This window comes from Ceratotherium simum, chromosome 25 (genome assembly GCF_057802395.1).
Source record: "Ceratotherium simum simum isolate JZ-2026a chromosome 25, ASM5780239v1, whole genome shotgun sequence".
Lineage (NCBI taxonomy): Eukaryota > Metazoa > Chordata > Mammalia > Perissodactyla > Rhinocerotidae > Ceratotherium > Ceratotherium simum.
Window position 1 is genome coordinate 6,641,949 of NC_141924.1, and position 24,091 is coordinate 6,666,039.

Below are 24,091 nucleotides of genomic sequence, written 5' to 3' on the forward strand. Positions count from 1 at the left end.
TGATTTCATACAAGTGCATGACCGACTGCTGTTTTCTCAAAGATGTCGGATTGTAAAATTGTCAAGTAACTTTTCCCTTGAGGATAACCTGTTTTAAAATCTCAGTGTCAGTGGGTCTTGTAGATAATTCGTAAGATTCCGTATTTCCAGGATTTTCTACCTCCTCATTTCTACTGAAACTCTGATAAGGTTGATAGATGGGAGTTATGTTCATTAAAGTGACAGAAATGTTATATTTGCCTCTTAAATCTAACGGAATTTATTTTGTTTGGAGTGCCCCAAGTACCTTTTAAAAATTGAGAAAAGTCCTTTTTTCAACTCCTATTTATTCTCCATGCCTCGCTCTTTTTTGCCCAGGTCTGAGTTGAAGATTCAGAATCAGAGCAGCCGTGGTTAACTAGCCCACACAGCACAGCCATTCTCAAATGCACACTGAGAGGCGCCTGAGGGAAACCAGCAGAGCTGCCAGCGAGGGCGCATGTGGGAGGGGCTCTGTGGCCCACCCACTGGCCGTGACAGGCCCTCGTCAGGCTTCTGTCGTTGTCCAGACCAGGAACCCGACATGGACCCAGAGCAGCAGCTGCTCGTCCCTGAGTGTCGGCTCACACCCGTTCTGTTTGGCAGTGTGGCGTGATCTATGCTCTAAACCCTCATTTACTCTGTGCACATATTTACTCTGCGAGGGAAATAATTACTGCCTAGAAACCAGTCCAAGAAATGCTGAATGCCTCAATTTTCTAAAAATATGTATCTCAAAAAAATGTTTTGATTTTTTATACCTTCATTTGCTTTCATTTTGAAGGATTAAGTGGAATATAATAGTTGTGATGACGAGTAATCACTTAGGAACATGAGACTGAATTCGGTGTACACCTGTAAGGGAATCCAGAATGTTGCTGCTGTTGGTATACGTTCATGGAACGGTTAATGCGACTCATTTGTATCAGAGCTCAAATGCTCGCATCAGCCAGCTCCAAACTGGAGGCCAACGAGGGAACAGAGTAGATGACCCGTGTAGCTCCATAGTCAGTGCCGCTCCCCTCTCCCACCGTGAATATTCCCACTCAACTGGATTTCTGAGTTTTCTGTTCCTATGGATTATTTTTTCCAGGCGCGCTCCGGGACCTGTCATCTCCACAAATACATATCTGAGGTGGTAGACAATTACCAGCAAAGATTTCGTGTTTGGAATTTCTAGCATATTCTTTTCCCTGAGTAAGAACACCACAGCCAAGCTTGAGTCTGAGCCCATCAGACAAGCATCTTGTTCAGTGTGGTAGGAAGATCTTTGTTAGAGACCTGGGTGAGCCAAGGTTATGGAATTTATGATCAATCCACCGTCGGTCAGGTGTGAGATTGTTCGTTCTTAACAATGTCGACACTTTTTTAGTCTCTTAACAATAATTTTTTTTTGAGTCAGAGAAGAATCTTCCCGGGCTGAAAGACTTGAATTAGCAGAATCAGAGGCTTGAATATGTTCTGCAGGAAAATCAGCCCTGGAGCAGGAGCTACAGCAGGGTGCTCACTGTCTCTATCCCTGCGAGGGAAAGGCCTGGCCGGGCCCGACTCCACCCCCGGGGCAGCGCACTATCTTGCTCCTCGTCTGTGGAATGGGGATGACAGTTACCCACCTCCCTTGCAGGGTTGTTGAGCAGAATAAATGGGAGAATGTACGTGAAGAAGACAGCTCCTGGTTTGCCAGTGGATGCACACAAATGGTGGCTGTGTTCTTAACAACAAAAGCACCAGATAAAAACAAGAGATCCCTGACCACCCTTCTCCCCAGCTAACACCAGCAGGACCAGCCTGTCCGCCCTCCTCACTCCCCGAGCACCTGCACTCCTGCCTCTTAGCCTTGGCGCTGCCTGTCCCTGGGCCCTCGGGAGAGCTCTTCCTTCATCTCCCTGATCAAGTGCCGCCTTCCCAGTGAGGCCTGCCCCCACCTCCCTACTGGGAATTACAGCCCACTTCCCTGTGGGCATTCTCAGTCCCGCTAACAGGCTCTCTGCTGACCCACTCACCCACTGCGCAGGGCGCTGATGTCTTCCAGCTACCGTCAGCTTTGCCCCCAACGGAATGTTAATTCTTCTGGGGAGGCCACCTGGATTCACTAGCTGTCTCTCGATATGTAGCACAGTCCCTGCCCCGTAATAGATGCTCACAGTCTTCATGGAGAGAATGAAGGCGTGTTTCATGTCTGTAATATCACTGTATTTTTTAATCCTTGGTTCCATCTTTAAAGTACCAATTCTAGGAAACAGACAAGGTTGTAATTTCTCTAACATGGTTTTGCTATGCTACAGACTTATTAAATTTTTTCCAGAATATCTTTTAGTGTAAATGGTACACTAAGGCTGCAAAACATCTTCAAAATTAGTTCTTAGATGAACCAGCACATCATCACGTTAGAGTGATCATGGAACTCTTGCTTTAAAGAAATTGTTTCCCTGGTTTCAGCGTGTAAATGAATTCAGCGTCTAAAATGTATTCTCTTTCAGGGATCGGCTTAAGGATCATTATCAGGATATCAGCAAAGTACTCACCAAACTAGATAAATCTAAAACTGACTACATATCCGTATGCAAGATGCAGAAAGTGCTGCAGGAGTGTGGCTGTTCTCTTAAGGAGGAGGAGCTGACCGATCTTCTCAACAGGTTGTCTTTGACTAGCTTGACTACGTTTCTCACAGTACTGAACACCGAGTTGGCGCGTTGCTTTCGTTTCTTCTTCTCTGTGCACTCAAACAGCCTTTTGACATTGAAACAACCTCCACATACCCCTTTTGGCTGGGCTACAGTAAAATGGGTTTGAGTGACCCAAAGCAAAAAGAGAAAGCAACTTGACAAATGAGTAATTTTCCTGATGTGTCTCAGCAGCATAATCATTTTTTAACATTATTTTTATTTTACTCAAGTTATTCGTGCACTTTGGCAGGAGTCAAGCTGTTCTACAAGGCTTATTAAAAACAGCAGCCCCTTCACCCTGCATCTCTCCTCATTTCTCCCGCCCCAGAGTCAACAACTTCCAACACTTCTAACTGACACCTTTGGTCCTTAACTCCGTATTTCTCAGTGACAGGCTTACAGAGCTGCTTCCTGGTTTTTCACTTTTAGGCAGTGTCTGCTGACTTCCTGCCAGGAAGGTACAGATTTAACTCTTTTTCCTGCATGACACCACCAACCACCTCACCCTCCAGCCCGCACCCCAGTTGGAAACACACACAAACTTGTCTCCACGGGCTTTCCACATTGCTGCCTCTCAATTTGGGGTAGATCAATATTCAGGGTTTATATTGTTGTGACTAGCTGATCACTTTTCCTTTCCTATATAGTGTTTTGTTTTCCCTGGAGTTAGTGATTATCTGAATTTTTTCTGTTTGCTTAGTTTCTATGTACCTGTTATCACTAATTTGACTCTCAACTCACCCCCAGTTGGAAATCTCTTTCCAGTGTGTTCAGACACATCAGCTAATCTCTCAGCTTAACCTTCTTGGGTGGCCCTTTACGTGCTCTTCAATTCTCAGAGATTCTCTTGATTTATTTCATTAGTGAGTTCCTCTCCTGTTCTTTTCTTTCTGGAACTCCTGTTGTCATTGGATATTGAACCACCTAGACTGTTTCCTTATGTTTTTAAATCTCTCCTATCCTCCGTGTTTTTTTCTTCTTGTTCAGCCTTCTGGGAAATTGCCTCAATTTTAACTCCTGACCCTTCTTTTGAGATTTTTGTTTCTGCTATCATACTTATTGTATTTTTAATTGCCAGAGCTCATTTTTTGTTCTCAGAATGTTCCTTTTCTATAGCATCCTGTTCTTGTTTCATGGATGCACTATCTCATTTCTCTGAAGATATTAACAATAGACTTTTTTAAAAGTTTTCTTCACCTGAGAAGTCTCCACTCTGTGTTGCTTTTTTCTACAGTGTTTCGTGTTGGATGCTTTCCTCAAAAATATGCTTATATGAGGAGTGAGGTACCAAGAAGCAGATTAGAAGTTCTACACAGATATGTGGAGCCTGTTGACTTTGGTTTGAGCTGTATGGTAATCTGGCAGGCAGTTTCCTGGGGGGAACTTCAATGTCAGTATCTTTAAAACTTTTCTTTTGGGCTGGTCAGATTTCCCAGAAAATAGAGTTGTCAGATAAAAAATGGGATGCCCAATTAAATTTGAATTTTAGATAGACAATAATTTTTTAGTATAAGTATGTACCATGCAAGAGAGACTGGAGTGATGAGTCCACGAGGCAAGGATTGCCAGCAGCCACCAGAAGCTGGAAGAGGCAAAGAACAGATTCTCCCCTAGAGCCCCCAGAGGGAGCGTAGCCCTGCCGACACCCCGATTTTGGCCCAGTGAAACTGATTTCAGACTTCTGGTGTCTAGAACTGTAAGAGAATAAATATGTGATGTTTTAAGCCACCTACTTTGTGGTATTTTGTTACAGAGCTGTAGGAAACTAATCGAGTTAGTATATAAACTTTCACTAAATTCCCCTCTTTTCATTAAGAACCCTCACTACCTTGAACTAGGACAAATGCCCTCCAGTTCAGAGACACCATCTCCAGAACTCACCTCCAGATCTTGTGTTTGGGGGGTAAGGACAGGCACCCAGCCACCTAGAGTTTGGGGAGGGGCCTGGGGTCTAATTCCTTCCCACACAGACTTTTAACCAATCCTTGTATTTTTATCCCCACCTTCATTCCCACTTGCAGATGTAGCTGGGGACGCAATTCTGGAGCCTCTGAGGGTGTTTGCAGAGTATAAGAGGTTGCTTCTCCACATTCCCTCTGTTGGTTTCAGGAGGTGATTTCTTGGATCCAATGCATCCATCCTCCTTCGTCCGTAGAATTCCAGCAGCTGTTGTCTTCTTCTGCTTTCTCTTCATCCTTAGGGGTTTATGTCGGTGGTCCTCAACTCCAGCAAGCCTCAGAATCTCTGGGAGGCCTGGGTAAAACCCCGCTGCTGGGCCCCTCCCCCAGACCCTGATTCAGCAGGTCTGCAGGGGCCTGGGAATCTGCATTTCTAACGAGGTCCCTGGCGATGCTGATGCTGCTGGACTGGAGCACCCCACTTTAAAAACCACTGTTTTATGCCTTTTTAAAACTCCCTTTTCTGTCATTTTAGAGAGGTATTAAGTGGGAACAGAGCTAGATTTTTGTGTTTGAGCTACTTTATTTAACTGCAAGTCTTAGCCTCGTGTAATGTTAAACTGGAACAATCTAAGAGTTGATTGCTCCTCCTCTGATGGCTTTTGCATGCAGGTTCTTTTTTTTTTTTTTTTAATTTTTTGTTTATTGCAGTAACATTGGTTTATAACATTGTAAAAATTTCAGGTGTACATCATTGTACTTCTATTTCTGCATAGATTATATCATGTTCACCACCCAAATACTAATTACAACCCATCACCACACACACGTACCGAATTATCCCTTTCACCCTCCTCCCGCCTCCCTTCCCCTCTGGTAACCACCAATCCAATCTCTGTCCCTATGTGTTTGTTTATTGTTGTTATTATCTACTACTTAATGAAGGAAATCATACGGTATTTGACCTTCTCCCTCTGACTTATTTCACTTTGCATTATACTCTCAATGTCCATCCACAATGTCACAAATGGCTGGATTTCATCATTTCTTATGGCTGAGTAGTATTCCATTGTGTACATATACCACAGCTTCTTTATCCATTCGTCCCTTGATGGGCACTTAGGTTGCTTCCAAGTCTTGGCTATTGTGAATAACGCTGCAATGAACACAGGGGTGCATGTACCTTTACAAATTGGTGTTTTCAAGTTCTTTGGGTAAATACCCAGCAGTGGGAAGGCTGGATCATATGGTAGTTCTATCCTTGATTTTTTGAGGAATCTCCATACTGTTTTCCATAGTGGCTGCACCAGTTTGCACTCCCACCAGCAATGTATGAGAGTTCCCTTCTCTCCACATCCTCTCCAACACATGTTGTTTCCTGTCTTGTTAATTATAGCCATTCTGACGGGCGTCAGGTGATATCTCATTGTAGTTTTGATTTGCTTTTCCGTGATAGTTAATGATTTTGAACATTTTTTCATGTGTCTGTTGGCCATCTGTATATCTTGTTTGGAGAAATGTCTGTTCAGGTCTTTTGCCCATTTTTAATTGGGTTGGTAGTTTTTGTTGGTAAGATGCATGAGTTCTTTATATATTTTGGAGATTAAGCCCTTATCAGAAGTATGGTTTGCAAATATCTTCTCCCAATTGTTAGGTTGTCTTTTCGTTTTGTTGATGGTTTCCTTTGCTGTGCAGAAGCTTTTTAGTTTGATGTAGTCCCATTTGTTTATTTTTTCTATTGTTTCTCTTGCCCGGTCAGACGTGGTGTTTGAGAAGACGTTGCTAAGACTGATGTCGAAGAGCGTACTGCCTATGTTTTCTTCTAGAAGTTTCACAGTTTCAGGTCTTACATTCAAGTCTTTAATCCATTTGGAGTTAATTTTTGTATATGGTGTAAGGTAAGGGTCTACTTTCATTTTTTTGCATGTGGCTATCCAGTTTTCCCAACACCATTTGTTGAAGAGACTTTCTTTTCCCCATTGTATGTGCTTGGCTCCTTTGTCAAAGATTAGCTGTCCATAGATGTGTGGGTTTATTTCTGGGCTTTCGATTCTATTCCATTGATCTGTGTGCCTGTTTTTGTGCCAGTACCATGCTGTTTTGGTTACTACAGCTTTGTAGTATATTTTGAAATCAGGGAGTGTGATACCTCCAGCTTTGTTCTTTTTTCTTAGGATTCCTTTAGCTATTCGAGGTCTTTTGTTGTTCCATATAAATTTTAGGATTCTTTGTTCTATTTCTGTGAAAAATGTTGTTGGAACTTTGATAGGGATTGCATTGAATCTATAGATGGCTTTAGGAAGTATGGACATCTTAACTATGTTAATTCTTCCAGTCCAAGAGCACGGAATATCTTTCCATTTCTTTGTGTCTTCTTCAATTTCTTTCAGAAATGTTTTATAGTTTTCTGTGTACAGATCTTTCACCTCTTTGGTTAAGTTTATTCCTAGGTATTTTATTCTTTTTGTTGCAATTGTAAATGGGATGGTATTCTTAATTTCTCTTTCTGCTACTTCGTTGTTAGTGTACAGAAATGCAACTGATTTTTGTATGTTGATTTTGTATCCTGCAACTTTACCATACTCGTTTGTTACTTCTAAAAGTTTTCTGGTGGATTCTTTGGGGTTTTCTATATATAAAATCATGTCATCTGCAAATAGTGACAGTTTCACTTCTTCCTTTCCAATTTGGATCCCTTTTATTTCTTTCTCTTGCCTGATTGCTCTGGCTAGGACTTCCAGTACTATGTTAAATAGGAGTGGTGACAGTGGGCATCCTTGTCTGGTTCCTGTTCTTAGAGGGATGGCTTTCACTTTTTCACCATTGAGGATGATATTAGCTGTGGGTTTCTCATATATGGTCTTTATTATGTTGAGGTACTTTCCTCCTATACCCATTTTATTCAGAGTTTTTATCATAAATGGATGCTGTATCTTGTCAGATGCTTTCTCTGCATCTATTGAGATGATCATGTGATTTTTATTCTTCATTTTATTAATGTGGTGTATTACGTTGATTGATTTGCAAATGTTAAACCATCCCTGCATCCCTGGAATAAATCCCACTTGATCATGGTGTATAATCTTTTTAACGTATTGTTGTATGCGATTTGCTAGTATTTTATTGAGGATTTTTGCATCGATGTTCATCAGTGATATTGGCCTGTAATTTTCTTTTTTTGTGTTGTCCTTGTCTGGTTTTGCATGCAGGTTCTATCCTGCTGTGTACTTGAGCTGTGCTGGCTGAGTGTTTGGTGACCGAGTGCGAGAATCTTATGTCCCTCTCTCTGCAAGGGGAGAATATGAGCACCTCTCCCCTCCCTTTAAAAGAAAGGTCAGTGGTTGCTCTAGCATTTGGGGTACACATTTACAACTAGCCTAAGTCCACTTTCAAATGACACATGACTACTTCACGGGCACTGCAGGACCTATGACAGAGTATCCCCTGCTCCTCTCTGCTGTCCCCTATAGCTTTGTGTCAATCACCTCTCTTGTCCATCTGCTGCAGTCACCACACATTGTTGTTGCTACTTTGAACAAACTGGTTATCTATTTGATCAACTGAGAATAAGAAAAATAAAAGATGTTATTCTACCTTCATTGATTCCTTCTCTGACGCTCTTCCTTCCCTTGTGTAGATCCGAGTTTCTGACCTACATGATTCTCCTTCTCTCTGAAGAATGTCTTGTAGCATTTTTGAAAGACATGGTGGCTGGTGATGAATTCCCTCAGTTTTTATTTGTCTGAGAAAATAGATCTCCTTCACTTTTGAAGGATAATTTCATTGGATATAGAATTCTAGGTTGGTAATTTTTTTTCCTTTCAATACTTTAAATATTTAAGCCCACTCTTTTCTTGCTTGCATGATTTCTGATGAGAAGTTCCACGTTCTTATCTTTGTTCCTCTATAGATAAGTCCCTACCTGCCCACCCACCCCCCCGACTTCTTTCAAGATTTTCTCTTTGTCTTTGGTCCCACTATTCTCCTGGGTTGGGTGCCCTGTTTCCTACATCTCACATCTTTTTATTTCTTAATTTACATTCTTATTTTGCTGGAGTGCTTCCTGAAGTAATTTCCTAAGAAAGGGTGGATGGGAAGACATTTTTCTGAGTTTTTGTTTGTCTTGGAAGTTTTTTATTCTCACTCACACAGATTGCTAGCTTGTCTGACCATAGAATCGTAGGGAGAAAATCATATTCTGTTAAAATTTTGAAGACATTGCTCCATTGTGTTTGAGCTCTGAGAAGTCCGATGCCAGTGTGTGTGTGTGTGTGTGTGTGTGTGTGTGTGTGTGTGGAGAGAAAAGAAGGACCGTTTCATCCTCAAATGTGTGTCTGTTCTCTTCTTCCTTAAACACAGCCTCCTGTCACTAAATCTCTTTACAGCTGAATGAGAATTCACATGCATTCAATGAATAAATCACAGAAAAATAGCACCAGATAAATAATTAACCAAAGGATTATAAGCGAGTCTTGTTAAAACATAGTTAGGCTTGATACTTTTTAAACAACAACAAAAGGGCTATGGAATTTCTGTAGTCCACCTTTCAATGGGGGTGATCAACTTTCTTACGAATTGAAACCTTAATAAGGATCCATCGCTCAGCCACTTGTCTCTTCTCAAAGACCTCTTGATGATAAACATCTCTGTTATTTGTAATTATATGTAGATTATTCTTGTCTAGATCCAAAATAGACTTTTCTAAATAATACTGAGGAGATTAGCATATGCATTTGATTTTATTACTAAATTTTAATACCAAGTTGGCAATTTATCCTGCCGATGAAATAGAGCTGATTATCCCTTTCCTCCGTGTCCCCATCGCGTGAGCCAGCGGCGCGGGGCCTGGGGAAGGCGGCTCTGCAGCTGTGAGTTGGAGAAGCACAGCTCTTGGCTCATTCTCTTTAGAAGCAGATCTTTGAGTTACTGGAAACTTCTGTCTCCAGCTCACCAACATTCCAAGCTCTTCTTCTCTGACACGCACTCCAGCCTGCTGAGAGAAGGTTGAGCTGCTAAAGTGCCAGTAATCCCCAGAGAATTTAAGCTGTAGAAACGTGAACTTGGAATGCAATTAAACTTTATTTTGAATTATTTTACATCTTTAATAAATACACTCTATGTTCTCATGAAACTTGTGGATTTTCTCTTGCAATATATTCTTTTAGAATTTACCGATATTTTCTTCTGTGTTGGGGTCGAGGGCCGGAAGGAGCCTCCATTTCTGTGTGGATGTCCTTATCGAGACATACACTCAGATGAAATTTTTATTTGAGAAAATACTGAGCTACATGGTTTTGAAAAAGTATCTTTTAAGTGCCTTCAGCTTGACAACTTGGTTTCAACCATTCTTGGAAAAGAATTTAACGTGTATTTTACCCAATTCCTCTTTTCCTTTTCACTGTCTTTGACATATTCCCCTTCTTTTCCAATCCCCTGCCATTTCTCAGTCCAGGCCCTCATGAGCTAAGGTCTCTATGACCACAGCCCCTACGCCCCCCACTCGCAATCCTGCCTCTAGACTCTCTGTTGACACCGCTGTCGGCTTTACCTTCCTGTAATACTGCTCCGCAGATGTCACATCCCTGCCGAAGCACCTTCATTTGCCCCGATCATGGGACCAGAATCCTTAGCCCAGCCTCCTCTTCCCATCTTCTGCTCTCCAAAGCTGTGACCCCCGTTGTCCAGCCTTCAAGTCCCAGAGCTTCTGGGCAGGACAGTCTGTGGCCCTACCAGCCAGCAGCAGCCCTGCCCTCTCACCTCCCATAGTGCTTTGTTTGTTCCCTTTTATTGCGGTGTTTGTGTGTGGCTGTCTACTAACACGGCTAATTAGTGTGCATGCCCCTACCAGCCAGGGATGAGTGCCTTAATGTTATTCATATTCCCCACACTGTTCTGTGTTCAGCAACTGTTTGTTGAATGAATAAGCGATAGGTTTTTTTTAATTAATATATTTTTTTTCTTTTGGAACAAGTTGGGGAATCAGCTGGCATGATAATTCCATCAATTACCTTGACTTCTTAAGAGCGGTGGAGAACAGCAAGCCAACAAGGCCTCAGCCAGAAGAAAAAGAAGAGTGTGTGCCAATCAATTTCGCGACACTGAATCCAGAGGAAGTTCTGAAGAGCGTCCAGGAGGTTGTTGCCTCTTCCAGTCTGCCTTTGTCGACGGTATGACTGACTGCAGGGTGCTGCTATTGTGGAAACAGAAGTTCTGGCACTCGTGTCAATTCATGAAAGATAACTCTCAGCCCCCCTCCTCCAGGACCCCTTCCCTCTCTCTCCACTCTCTGGGGCCATCAGAACTCAGATTAAGTCCATCGAGATCACATTGCTCATTTGAGCAAAGGTGTCTCCATTTTTGCTCTATAGAAAGCTACCATGATGGCACCCCAGCATGTGTTCTCTGAGGCAGAAGTGCTATGTTTAGCAAATGCTGGGTCTGGGGTGAGGGCAAGGGGTTGTAGGCAAAGAAGGCAGAGGACAGAGGCCCTCAGATGAGGGGGGCTCGGCACATCCGTGAGCACTGGGCCCATGGAGATGAGTGACGCCAGGTGGCCTTGAAGAGGTTGGCCGGGCTGGAACGTGGCACAAAGTTCACTGTGAAGGCCTCCAGGAGCAGGGAGAGGTGTAAGAAGGGGGTGTCCCCCACATATTGACATTTTAGGAGTGTCTGTGCAACACACTGTAGAGTGTGCCGAGCCCTGGCGTATGTGGGGAAGATGCTGTGGAGTCCTCGGAAAACAGTACTTTGGCCATGCTCCTAGTGAGGTCATGGTCCCCTAGACTGGTCCACAGCAGCGAGAAGAGAAAACGCTGTCTGCAGAGGGCAGGTCCTGCAGTTTAATGAGATGGTGAATCCAGAGCATCCCGTGCGATGCCAGGCACACAGAGCCCAAACAGCCATGGTCAGAGCAGGGTTGCCTTCACGTCTGCAATATGCAGATGCACAGACACGCTCAAAAACCTAGGACTGTGCCCGTTAAATCCCCAGAGTGAAAAATCCCCTCGGTGTAGGGAGGCAGGTGGGCTTTGGGGGCCAAGCATAGGGGTTAGTGGGGAGAGAGGGAGAAAGGCCAGTCAGCCCAGCCAGCTTGTAAAAGTTCTGGAAAGCAGCGAACTTGGCTTTATCCTGGAGAGCAGACATTTTTCACATCTAGGAATTCTCTATGAGGATTTAACATTTTTATGTCTCTATTTTAATGACTATGTAAAGAAAAATTGGTATGAACGTGTCATCTAGAAAACCATGTGGGTCATCTGGAAAACCATCTGTACACCTTTCAACACCAGAGCCCGTGCTTGAGGTTGCCCTGGCCCCAGTGGTCCCCTGGTGAGAACTGCAAACTCGGATGTGCACAGGGACCAGGAGTAAAGTAAATGACGAAGGGGACCAGGTGGTGGCTGCGGCAAGCCAGAGACACTATCTAAAGGGCAGCTTCTCTCAGCCCCAGCTGACTGTTGCTGAGCTGCAAATGGACCCAGCCTTGCTAGATCTTTTCATTTTTCATAAGAAGCTATAAAATCTTCTGATTTCTGAATGTCAGCACGTATTTCAGATTTTTCACATAATCCGTTTGCAAGATGGCTTTGCCCCCTTCTACCTTAAAGTTGCACCGCTTTACATTGATCAGGATGTTTCTCAAACTAAGGGCCGTGGACCCTTTGGGAGGCGTCAGGGCCCTCACTTCTGAGAAGCACTCCCTCAGTGATGAGGTTTGAAGCAAGAGAGTGAGATTCCTGGCCAAGAGCGTGGCAGATGGGTTGAAGGGAGAGAGGGCATTCGGGGCAGTGAGGAGAGGAAGGAATGACGATGTCTGAGGACAGCCATCAGAGAGGACCCTGGACATATTTCTGCATTTCTCCATAGCACTGCAGACGCGTCTCAGAGGCATCTTGTTTCTGAAATGATGTGACGGTGCTTCATGTTTGTGTAGAGTTTGACAGATTTCTCAGCCTGTTCACATTTGACTTGCACCCACCTTGTGGCTTAGCAGGCTGGGTTGACACACGGGGAAACCACACAGACCCAGGGAAATGCAGGCAGGTCCCCAGCTCACCTCTTCCATCCACTGAGCACCGCGTGATGCTCACCTCCCAGAGCCACAATGCCTCTAGCGCCCTCGTAGCACAGAATGCTCAGCTGACTGCGTTCATCCTTATGATCATTCTCCTTACGATCTGTCGAGGTCCACTATGTGCCAGGTACCCGGATAGGTGCGTTGGCAGGTTGCCATAGGAAAACTTAGAACAACATGAGTCATGAAGTCCCTCTTTTTATATCAAAGAAGCTAAGCTCAGAGAGGTTAAGGGCTTAGCGTTGGCAACAGAGCCAAGGTTCAAAGTCCACTTCTTGACCAAGTGGCTGGAGGTTTTTCCACTCTACACAGCTGCCTTGTGTTATCATATGCTACATAAAAATTTGAAGCTGTTTGGTATTTTAGGGTTAACTCGGTTACGCATATAACACCACCCTGTGGGCTGATGGGCTGTGCCTAATTAGCCTGGAATGAGAAGTCACTGCAAGAGAATTTGGTTCGGGGTCTACAAGCACATTAAATTCTTACTTAAAAAAAAAAGATCTTAACCCGCTGCTTGATACAGATTTCCTAGTGCGATAAAAATGAATGATTTTGCTTCGACAGATGGAAAAAAAAAATGTGCTTTCTTTTTATAGCACATTTTTGCACTTTTTCAGTTTGACTACTGTACTGCTGGGTTGGCGCTGTCTGTCCAGCCCCTCCAGCACAGGCGCCGGGTATTGGGGGTCTTCCCGTGATGTGAGGCCACGTGGGCTCTGGCTGAGGGTGAGGAAATGACAAACCTTGAGGTCAGCGTGGGATGGCGTCGTCCCTTGACCCCTTCTCCTGGCCACTTCCAACGTTGAATACCCACCTTGAGACCCCGGCCCCACACCCTGAGGCGGTGGGATTGTGAGTGAGCCTCCCGTTACAAGTGATTTGTGCTTAAAGAATCTAGAATTTAATGATGGAGAGCGCTTGGGCAAGTTACTTCGGCCCTCGGAGCCGCTCTTCTCCTCTGTAGAACAGGCCTCTTTAGAGCTCGCTGAGGTTTCTCTTGGAGAATGGAGTCCAGGGTTCTTCTTCACTCCTCCTCCTCTTCATAGCCAAATAGGAGCGAATACAGCGAATTTCCCCTACAACATACAAGCTCTTACACCGTGCCCATATCTTACCTGTCTCAGGCTTTCAATCATAGTGCATTTGTTAGTAATTTTGAATTTATAGGGGACTTGCATACACGTGATTTCATTTGCATTCAGAAAAGCAATACTTAAGAAAAACATTTTTGAAATATTCGCTTGACAATAGCATCTGCCTTTTTTTTTTAGGCATTTTCTGCTTTGGATAAAGAGGACACTGGGTTTGTAAAGGCTTCGGATTTTGGACAAGTTCTTAAGGATTTCTGTTACAACCTCACAGATAACCAGTATCACTATTTTTTGAGAAAACTAAGAATTCATCTAACCCCCCATATAAATTGGAAATATTTCCTCCAGAACGTCAGCGGTTTTCTTGAAGCGGTAAGGATGCCTGCAGCACATTAGCATCTCTTTTTGAAAATGGGCTAAAATCAGTTTTGACAAAATGGATAATTGATTAAAACTGCGCCAGATAAATTGGCAATCACCTCATGTAATTAGCTCGTTCTAAATGAAAAATTGATGTAAATTCTACACAGAGTATTTGAAGGTAAATTTGTATCTTTTATTTCATTGGAAGTTAATTTTATTTTATTTTCAAAGAAGTTTGGGAGCTTGCTTTTGTCTGGTTGTTTTAGAGTTTTCAGGAATCTTAGATCCCCAAAGATGATCTGGTGTCCAGAGAAGTGAGGCCCAGTGTGTGTCAGGCCCTGAGCTGGAAGTGAGGGCACTGGGACCCACTCGGGGGACATTTTTTGAGGACCCACTACGTGCCCGCCCCTGGGCCAGGGATCAGCCAAGCCAGGGGTAGAGGTAAACGTGGAGATAGTGGCTTTAACAGAGGCATGCTCAGCAGGAGGAAGGGTTGCCAGGAAAGTCAGGGAGGGCTTCCTGGAGGAGGGTGGGTGGTGGACCACAGGGCTGTTGTTCCTTCCCAGGACTGCTTGTTTGGCTGCACAAGCTATTTATTCTTAGGCTCTTTCTCACTCTGTAAGTGTAAATGGACCAACATCATTAGCAACAATTACCATCTAGTTTCAACCAACACGGATTTCTTTGCTCACCATTCTGTACTGAGTAAGAGCACACACGTGCCATGGTACCTGCCTGCACAGAAGGAAGGTGAAAACAAACGGGAAAATCCAAAAATAATGCAACAGCGCAATCACAGCGGGCTTGTACTAGAACGTCTTCCACTGTCCCCTGTAGCTGGGCGCTCAGGTCATTTCCAACGGCACCCTTTTATATATAATGACACCTAAGTTCATAAATCATCACTTGTCTAGGATAAATTCTTAGAAGTGAGATTACTAGAGCAAATAGCATGAACACTTTTAAAGTTTGAGGTTCATTATGATAATAATAACAACAGCACACACTATACAGTGCTCTCCGAGAGCCGGGCACTGTTTTTAGCCCTTAAACTCGTGTGATCTTTTTCATATCACTATGAGGGACGTGCTGTTAATATCCCCTTTTATAGATGGGGACACTGGGGCACAGAGGCATTGGGGAATTGGTCCACAGTCACCCTGATGGTGAGTGGTAGCGCTGGTGTGTGAACCCGAGGAGTCTGGCTCCCGACACCAGGCCCCTAAACGCGGCCCTCGCTCCTCGCAGTCGGGGGCAGGGGGGTGATTCTTTAATCTTTGTCGTTTAGATGGACATTCCTAAACAACATATACCATTGCATTGCATGTTTTAAAACTTTATATAAATAGTATTATGTCAAATGTTGCCTTTTGCACTTTTTTCTTGCTTACTAACATGTTTGAGATTTACCTATGTTATTACATTGCCTTTAGTTCATTCACTTAAGCTGCTATAAAATTAGTGTTAAACGAAGGTGTTCTATTGAATGAACATACCCCGTTCAGTTATCATCATCCTCCTGCTAATGAACACGTAGGTTGTTTGCAGTCTTCTCTGTTACAAGCAAAGCAGCAGCCTTCTGTGCTTGTCTCCATGTGCACACTCGGGGTTCCTCTGCTTGGAACTGCCTAGAGGGTGGGCACATGTCCCACTTCCCAGATCCCGCCACCGTGGTTGCATCAATCAAGGTGTACTCCCACCAGCCCCGCATGAGGGTTCCTCATGCTCCACGTCCCTGCCGACCCTTGGTATTATCAGGTGTCTTAATTCCTGCCGGTCTGAAGGTTAGTAACGTCGAACACTTTCATATGTTATCAACCGCCCAGGTTTTGTCATCTGCCAGTTACCTGAAAGGATTCCACCCCTTCGTTGGTATGTGAGCTGCAAATACCTTCTCCTGGTCTGTGACTTGTCTTTTCTCTCTGTTTATGGTGACCCTCACTGTTTTTAATGATTATACTTTTTCTGATTTTAAAAGAAATGCATATTCGTTGTGGAAGTTTCGTAAAATACAGGAAAGTGTAAAAAAGGAAACAGTACTCCCAACCCCACGATAACAGTATGATGGCAAGAACAACCTCCCCTGCTGGTTAGTGAGCGCCTCCTAAGCTCTGGGCCCTTCCATGCATTTTCTCATCTGTCATTATCCCCAAGGAGGGAGGAGGGGTCTTCATTCACGAGTGAGACAGACAGGCTCTGGGCAGGCAGGAAGCCACCTGGCCTTCTCTGCCGGGAGTGGACACTAGGCAGGTTCAGCGTCAGAGCCCATGTTCCTTCTATGTGCTACACTGCCTCGGAGATCTTTTCTGCTATTTTTAATGCATTTCCCCCCAATTTTTTGTTGTGGTAAAATACACGTAACATAAAATTTCCCATTTTAACTATTTTTAAGTATACAGTTTTGTGATATTCAGTACATTCACATTGTTGTGCAACCATCACCACCATCCATCTCCAGAGTTCTTTTCATCTTGCAAAACTGAAACTCCAGCCCCATTAAACACTAACTTCTCCCCTCTCCTCCCCTAGCCCCTGGTAACCACCATTCTATTTTCTGTCTCTATGAATTTGACTCCTCTAGGGACCTCATATAAGTGGAATCACACAGTATTTGTCCTTTTGTGACTGGTTTATCTCATTTATCATAATGTACTCAAGATTCATCCATATTGTAGCATGGGTCAGAATTTCCTTCCTTTTTAAGGCTGAATAATATTCCATTGTGTGTATATACCATATTTTGCTTATCCATTCATCTGTCAATGGACAGCTGGGTTACTTCCATGCCTTAGCTATTGTGAATAATGCTGCTGTGTACATGAGTATATAAATATAATACGTTCTTTTACATAGTGGAGATAACACTGTATGTATAATCCTGTATCTTGCTTTATTTCCCTTAACGTTCCATTGCACTATGTCACTTAAAGGTCTTCTAAACATCAGTTAAAATGTCTACATAACATTCCTTTGACTCCCTTATTTTTAAGCATTTAGGTTTTTGCAGCTTTTCCCATTGTAATTTACTCTGCAGTGAACGCTTTGTATGTAAATCTATACCCGCATTTTGAAATAAAATAGCTAGGATCAAAGGATAGGAATACTTTTACTGAACTTGAAAGCAGCCCCATATTTTTTAAAATAATTTTTTCTATTGGGTTAAATCACATGAAATCACCATTTTTAGAGTCATAAAGTGGTTGAATATTGACAATTTCATATGGCTTAAGCTAATATTTGTAGAAGTCATTTATGTCCATTTTACATGATTTGGAATATACAAATAATTTGAAGAGGAGAATTAGAGTCACCCCTTGGGGCAACCAATGTTAACGTTTTGCTGTATTTACCTCTAATCCTTTTTTCTATACAGATATCCTTTGGGGGTGGGATCAGGACAGAGTGTATATGCTGTTGAATTTGGGGGCTGTTGGGAATTTTCTCAACTCTTAAAAGACTCCTTTTTAACAAACATTTTTTATTTGTATTGAAGTAATATATGCCCATGTAGAAATAAAATTGAATTGTCACAAAAGATTTAAAAGCAGAGATCACTCGACCAACTCTTCACCCTCAGTCCTGCTGCCCAACAGCAACCACTGTCATTTGTCGTTGTTTCTCCAGCTGTAAACATTCTTCTCTCTCGGTATTTCACGTGCCCCTCTGTTTCTTAAATCATCCCTCCTGGGCGTTGTTCCCTGACTCGCTGATGTGAGACGAGGATGCAGCGCTCCTGTCCCCGCCTCCCAGCTGCTCCTCCGGGACACCTTGCTTGGTCTCTTCTGTAGCTGCCTTTTCACGTACTGTGAGGTCATTGGCATTTTCCACTTGTTGATTTTTCTCTAAAATGTGGATTTCGTTTGATGTGTACCGTCCCTTTGTGTGGATTCATTCACTCTTTGTGTCAGCCAGCGTTTCCTAGGGGCCTGCTGTAGACCAGGCACTGAGCTGGGTGCTGGGGTCAGCGGTGAACCAAACAGACACAGTCCCTGCCTTCCGGAGTCTTGCGTCCTAGCGAGGGAGAGACACAAGAAGTGAGAAAATACATCAAACATCAGATTCCAGCACATAGTGCAGAGAAAAACGAAGCAGGGCAGAAGGAGGGCCTGTATGAGAAGGTGACACTTGAGCCGAGACCCGGCGGAGGTGAGGGAGTGAGCCCAGTGACCACTAGGGGAGGGGCCGTAGGGGGCACAGCTAGTGCAAAGACTCGGGGCAGGAGGGTGTTCAATTGGCTTGAGGTGTGGCTGCCGTGGGGGCGAGCGAGGGAGGGTAGGAGATGTGGTGAGGGAGGGACAGGGTGGGCCACCCTGTCTTTTGGGGTCGTTGCAAAGACTTTATAATGGCTTCGACACTGAGTAACATGGAGAGGCAAGGGAAGGTTTGGGGCAGAGGAGCATCGTGACCCGACTTGCGTTTTAGAAGGTGCCTGTGGGTGCTGGACGGAGAAGAGGCTGTGGGGGCCACAGGCCAGAGCAGGGAGGCCGGCCTCGCCCCTGGGGAGGGATGCTGCTGGCGTGAGCTTGTGTTGTGGCTGTGCAGCTGATGAGAAGGGGCTCACTTCCAGATACATTTAGGAAGTGGAACGGACAGGCTTTGCTGACGTCCTGTACGTGCTACGTGGGAGCGTGAGAGTCAGGAGGGACTCCGAGCTTTTCAGCTTTGAGTGGGGAAGAGAGTGGGAGGAGAGGGTGTCCTGGGGCGGGAGTCGGCTTCATTGATTCGGCCGGTGCCCTGTCGTTGGACTTTAGGTGGCTCCACTTTCCTGCATTCTGATTATTCCGGCGAACCTTTATCGAGCACTCACAGATAGGTGCCCAGACCCTTCTAATGGCTTTTGCGTGTCCGACCACATTGCACCCTCACATCTCTGTGCCAGAGGTCATGCAGCCTGAAAGTCTCAGCATTGCAGTGACTGTCCTCACAAATGGGTCACTCTGAGCGTCTCTGGAATTACCAGACCGAGGGGCAAACGTTTCTAGAGCTTCAAATGTTGCCAGTGGCTTCCCCTAACCTTAGTTCTCTCTGATTTCCTTCGCAGAGTCTCCTTCCCCTCTGGAAGCGCTTTGCTGAACATTCTCGCGAGGAGGTTTTAGTATTCATTGCAATATGAGTCATGGTGGGAAATGTGCTTAGAGACAGGAGCCAGCGTGGTGGGCTGGAGGGGGCTGGGGAGCGAGGACACAGAGATGGCACCGCCCGGGCCCACCGTGCTGCCGCCTCCTGCTTTTCCTGGTCCGTGTGCAGTCAGTGCTGGGGATTAAACGGTATCAGCCTCTAAACTGGCTGGGGGTGTGGAAAGACCTTGCTGAGGAGCCAGCACTTGAGCAGAGGTGCATTCACCAGGAGGACAGTTTGAGCAAGGGACTTCTGGGCTGAAAGGACGGCATGAAGGCATGGGGTGTGAGGCCTCCGTGTGGGGTGACCACGGCGGTTCAGGGGATGTGGGAGCTTTCTTTTGTCTGTTTATCTGCCAATGCGGGGGAAGTCGTGACGGGGCAGACTACCAGGGCCCTGCACCCTTTGCTCCAGAGTTCAAGTCCCTTTCTCTGAGAGAAAGGAGAGTCATTGAGACTTCTGAGCAGAGATGTGGCTTAGCTTACTCAAGGGCGATTGGAGTGGTAAGGAGGCCATGGGAGAACCGAGACTGTGATTTCTAAAGTTTAATCCTGGGCTGGTGTTTTTAGTAGAAGGAAGAGAAGTAACACATAATAGGAATAGTTAATGCCTCATCCTCAAGCTCATTAAATATGACACCAGTCGTCCTTTCCCTCTAGGGGATGTACTGGCGGCAAGTAATTAAAAGGAGATTACCAAAATGTAATTAAGACAGTCGGTACCTCTCCTTGCAAAGGAAGTTCACTGTGAATAATCCCTAGCAAAGCCGAATCCATTCCTTGAAAACGAAAAACCAGACTTGTAGCTAACGTGTTGGAGGGCCTTGAGTAGATTGAAAGTACACGGAGAGTGAAGATGACAACTTTACACCTCCTCACAATCCATTTCTTATATTGGGTGCACCACTAAATCTGTCCTCAAAAACTTCTCCTTGTCTTGTGTCTTGCATGCCTGTCACACATGACATGTGAAAATCATCTGAGCTCTTTTCAGAACAGATGCCGCCTTATTTTCAGATCCTGGTACGTGGCTCTGCCGTGGCGTCTTGTCTCCTCCTTGCTCCTTCTGCTGCTTCCTTCAGCACCACTGAAGTCAAATAGCGCTTCTCAAAGTGCAGATCAACTCGCCCCAGCCCGGGCTCAGGCTGTGGGCACCACGTCATTCCCGTGTGCACCACACTCGGGTTTGAGAACCAGTCCAATCAGCCCAGAGGCCTGTGAGCTGATGGAAGACGAAGTGACTTCATTCTTTTCAGATAGGAGAAAGGGATTTGCCTCATGCCCTGCTTCAAGATGAGAGACACTAACCTCTGTGACATAAAAGAAGTGAAGTGAGGTATTAAAACTGAAATACTACCCAGTGGCTTGGTTAAAAAGTGAAAAAGAAAAAAAAAAGGACAAGTTCTGGACCACAGCACTAAATACTTTGTTCATAAGATTCCCACAAACTGGGTGAAAACATTTTCTGAATTTCTGTCCTCAGCAAATACCTCTTTTTCACTTCTGGGAAAAACATTTTACATTCAAAATGCTATGTGCAAAATATAGAGTAACACCTTGTTTTTAGAAAATTGTTTCTGTTTAACATTTCTTTTAAGTCTTAAAGTGCAATTTCAGTATCTTCTGTGAATGTAAAAATAACACTCAGAGCAGAAATGGAATTTTTAAAAGACATGGTAGAAACCCATGTAAAATCCTTCTACTTTATTACCATGGAAATAGTGGAATTTTTTAACAAAACCCATCCTTATTCAATGCAGAGTAATTATTTTGTCACGTTCTAGCTAGTGGAGCCAATGAGATGTTTCTTTACTTTGTGTTTATAATATATGGTCTTTAGGGCCAGCCCCGTGGCTTAGCGGTTAAGTGCGTGCACTCCGCTGCTGGCAGCCCGGGTTCAGATCCTGGGCATGCACAGACGTGCACCGCTTCTCCGGCCATGCTGAGGCCACGTCCCACATACAGCAACTAGAAGGGTGTGCAGCTATGACATACAACTATCTACTGGGGCTTTGGGAGAAAAAATAAATAAATAAATAAATAAAATATATGGTCTTTAAAGTCCTTCAGTGAGATGTTAAATAACTTGAAGATGGTATTTTTTCCAAGAGAGAATTTAAGATTGTAGTTTTCAACTGAAGAAGAGACGGTAAAGCACATCAAAATGTTTGTAATCTTTTATGAGCATCGTATTTACGTTAGTTGCCAACAGTGTTACTTTGATTTATCTTTCTTTTTATTGTAAATATAATGGTGCCCATGTATTTTTAATGAAAGTTATAAAGAATGGGGAAGTTTCCTTTTGAGGAAAGGGCCCTAAGATTATCACAAATAAATTAAGTAAATTATCAATATACATCATTACTGTTATTTACTGTTGCTCCTGATGGCAAGAAAGGTTAAGTCCTCTTGATATAATTTCAGTGATTTTTGAATATTTCCCCTAAATTTCACTAATTTTCCACTTGCCAACAAAACATTCACTACCTGTTGTCCTAGAGACCGTTAAGGATGTGACAGGTTGTGAGGAACAAGTCAGGCTGACTTGGACCCTTGGGGGGCCTTGGTGACAGGCCAGGGTGAGGGGCTATGGGGCCCACCATGCCTAAGCTAAAGCAAAAGGAGTGTCACCAACCCCAGCCCTGAGTATCAGCAGCAGCCCACCCAGCAGGCCTCCAGGCATCCCGTGGCAGCCCCGTGGGAACCGGGCAGACCTGACACAACCACCTCTCCTCTCTTGGCCTTTGAGTGTGGTGAGCTGGCGGCCCGGCTGGTGGAGGGTGCTGGTACCTTGGCACAGGCAGATGTCTGCTTCCTCTGAGCATTGGCATCTACACTGGTCCTAGTGCTGTCCCAATGTTTGGACTAGTACGATAGCCTACTTAAAACCAACTGTAGTGATAAGAGCAACAGAATGAAAATGACATTGTCATGGAAGATGAGCAATTAGGTGGTCCAACCTACGAAAGTTACTTGGCTACCACTTAGCATGATGCGTAGTCATTCTTTCAATGTTAAAAAAATTTTCCTGATGCAGCAAAAGCAGTGCTAAGAGGGAAATTTATAGGAATACAGGCCCACTTCAACAAACAAGAAAAATCTCAAATAAGTAATCTTAAACTACACCTAACAGAACTAGAAAAAGAAGAACAAATCCCAAAGTCAGCAGAAGGAGGGAAATAAAAAAATTAGAGCAGAAATAAATGAAATAGAGACTTAAAAAAAACAGTAGAAAAAATCAATGAAACCAAGAGCTGGCTCTTTGAGAAGATAAACAAAATTGACAAACCCTTAGCCAGAGTCACTAAGAAAAAAAAATGAGAAGGCTCAAATAAATAAAATTAGAAATGAAAGAGGAGAAATTACAGTGGATACCATAGAAATACAAAGGATTATAAGAGAATACTATGAAAAACTATATGCCAACAAATTGGATAACCTACAAGAAATGGATAAATTCTTAGACTCATACAATCTCCCAAAACTGAATCAAGAAGAAATAGAGAATCCGAAGAGACCAATCACAAGTAAAGAGATTGAAACAGTAATCAAAAAACCTCCCAAAAAACCAAAGTCCAGGAGCACATGGCTTGTCTGGAGAATTCTACCAAACATTCAAAGAAGATTTAATACCTATCCTTCTCAAACTATTCCAAAAAATTGAAGAAGATGGAAAACTTACTAACTCATCCTATGAGGCCAAAATTACCCTGATACCAAAACCAGAGAAGGACAACACAAAGAAGGAAAATTACAGACCAGTATCGCTGATGAACATAGATGCAAAAATCCTCAACAAAATATTGGCAAACTGAATACAGCAATATATTAAAAGGATCATACACCATGATCAAGTGGGATTTATACCAGGGACATGGGGATGGTTCAACACCTGCAAATCAATGAATGTGATACACCACATTAACAAAACAAGGAATAAAAACCACATGATAATCTCAACAAATGCAGAGAAAGCATTTGACAGGATCCAACATCCATTTAGGATAAAAACTCACAACAAAATGGGTATAGAAGGAAAGTATCTCAACATAATAAAGGCCATATATGACAAACCCACAGCCAACATCATGCTCAATGGTGAAAAACAGAAAGCCATCCCTCTGAGACCAGGAACAAGACAAGGGTGCACACTCTCACCACTCTTATTCAACACAGTACTGGAGGTTTGGGCCAGAGCAATTAGGCAAGAAAAAGAAATAAAAGGCATCCAAATTGGAAAGGAAGAAGTGAAACTCTTGCTGTTTGCAGAAGACATGATCTTATATTTAAAAAATACTAAAGAATCCATGAGAAAGCTATTAGAAATAATCAACAACTACAGCAAAGTTCCAGGGTACAAAATCAACTTACAAAAATCAGTTGCATTTCTAGACACCAATAACAAACTGCCAGAAAGAGAAGTCAAGAATACAATCCCATTTACAATTGCAACAAAAAAATCAAATGTCTAGGAATAAATTTAACCAAGGAGGTGAAAGACCTATACACTGAAAACTATAAGAGATCATTGAAAAAAATTGAAGAAGACATAAAGAAACGGAAAGGTATTCCATGCTCATGGATTGGAAGAATAAACATAGTTAAAATGTCCATATTACCTAAAGCAATCTACAGATTCAATGCAATCCCAATCGGAATCCCAATGACATTCTTCACAGAAATAGAACAAAGAATCCTAAAATTTATATGGCACAACAAAAGACCCTGAATAGCCAAAGCAATCCTGAGAAAAAAGAAGCTGGAGGCATCACAATCCCTGACTTCGAAAGATACCACAAAGCTGTAGAAATCAAAACAGCATGGTACTGGCACAAAAACAGACACACAGACCAATGGAACA

The 24,091-nt window shown here is 43.6% G+C and overlaps 1 protein-coding gene across 2 annotated transcripts in view; it reads left to right on the forward strand.

The window, feature by feature from the left end:
• EFCAB6 (EF-hand calcium binding domain 6) overlaps nt 1-24,091 on the forward strand; it is a 250,224-nt gene that overhangs the window by 190,111 nt on the left and 36,022 nt on the right. For both annotated transcript variants that reach the window (XM_087448778.1, XM_087448779.1), the window contains 3 exons: nt 2,499-2,654; nt 10,554-10,749; nt 13,931-14,122. In XM_087448778.1, the coding sequence (XP_087304904.1) occupies nt 2,499-2,654; nt 10,554-10,749; nt 13,931-14,122 (544 nt within the window). The remainder of the gene's footprint in view (nt 1-2,498; nt 2,655-10,553; nt 10,750-13,930; nt 14,123-24,091) is intronic.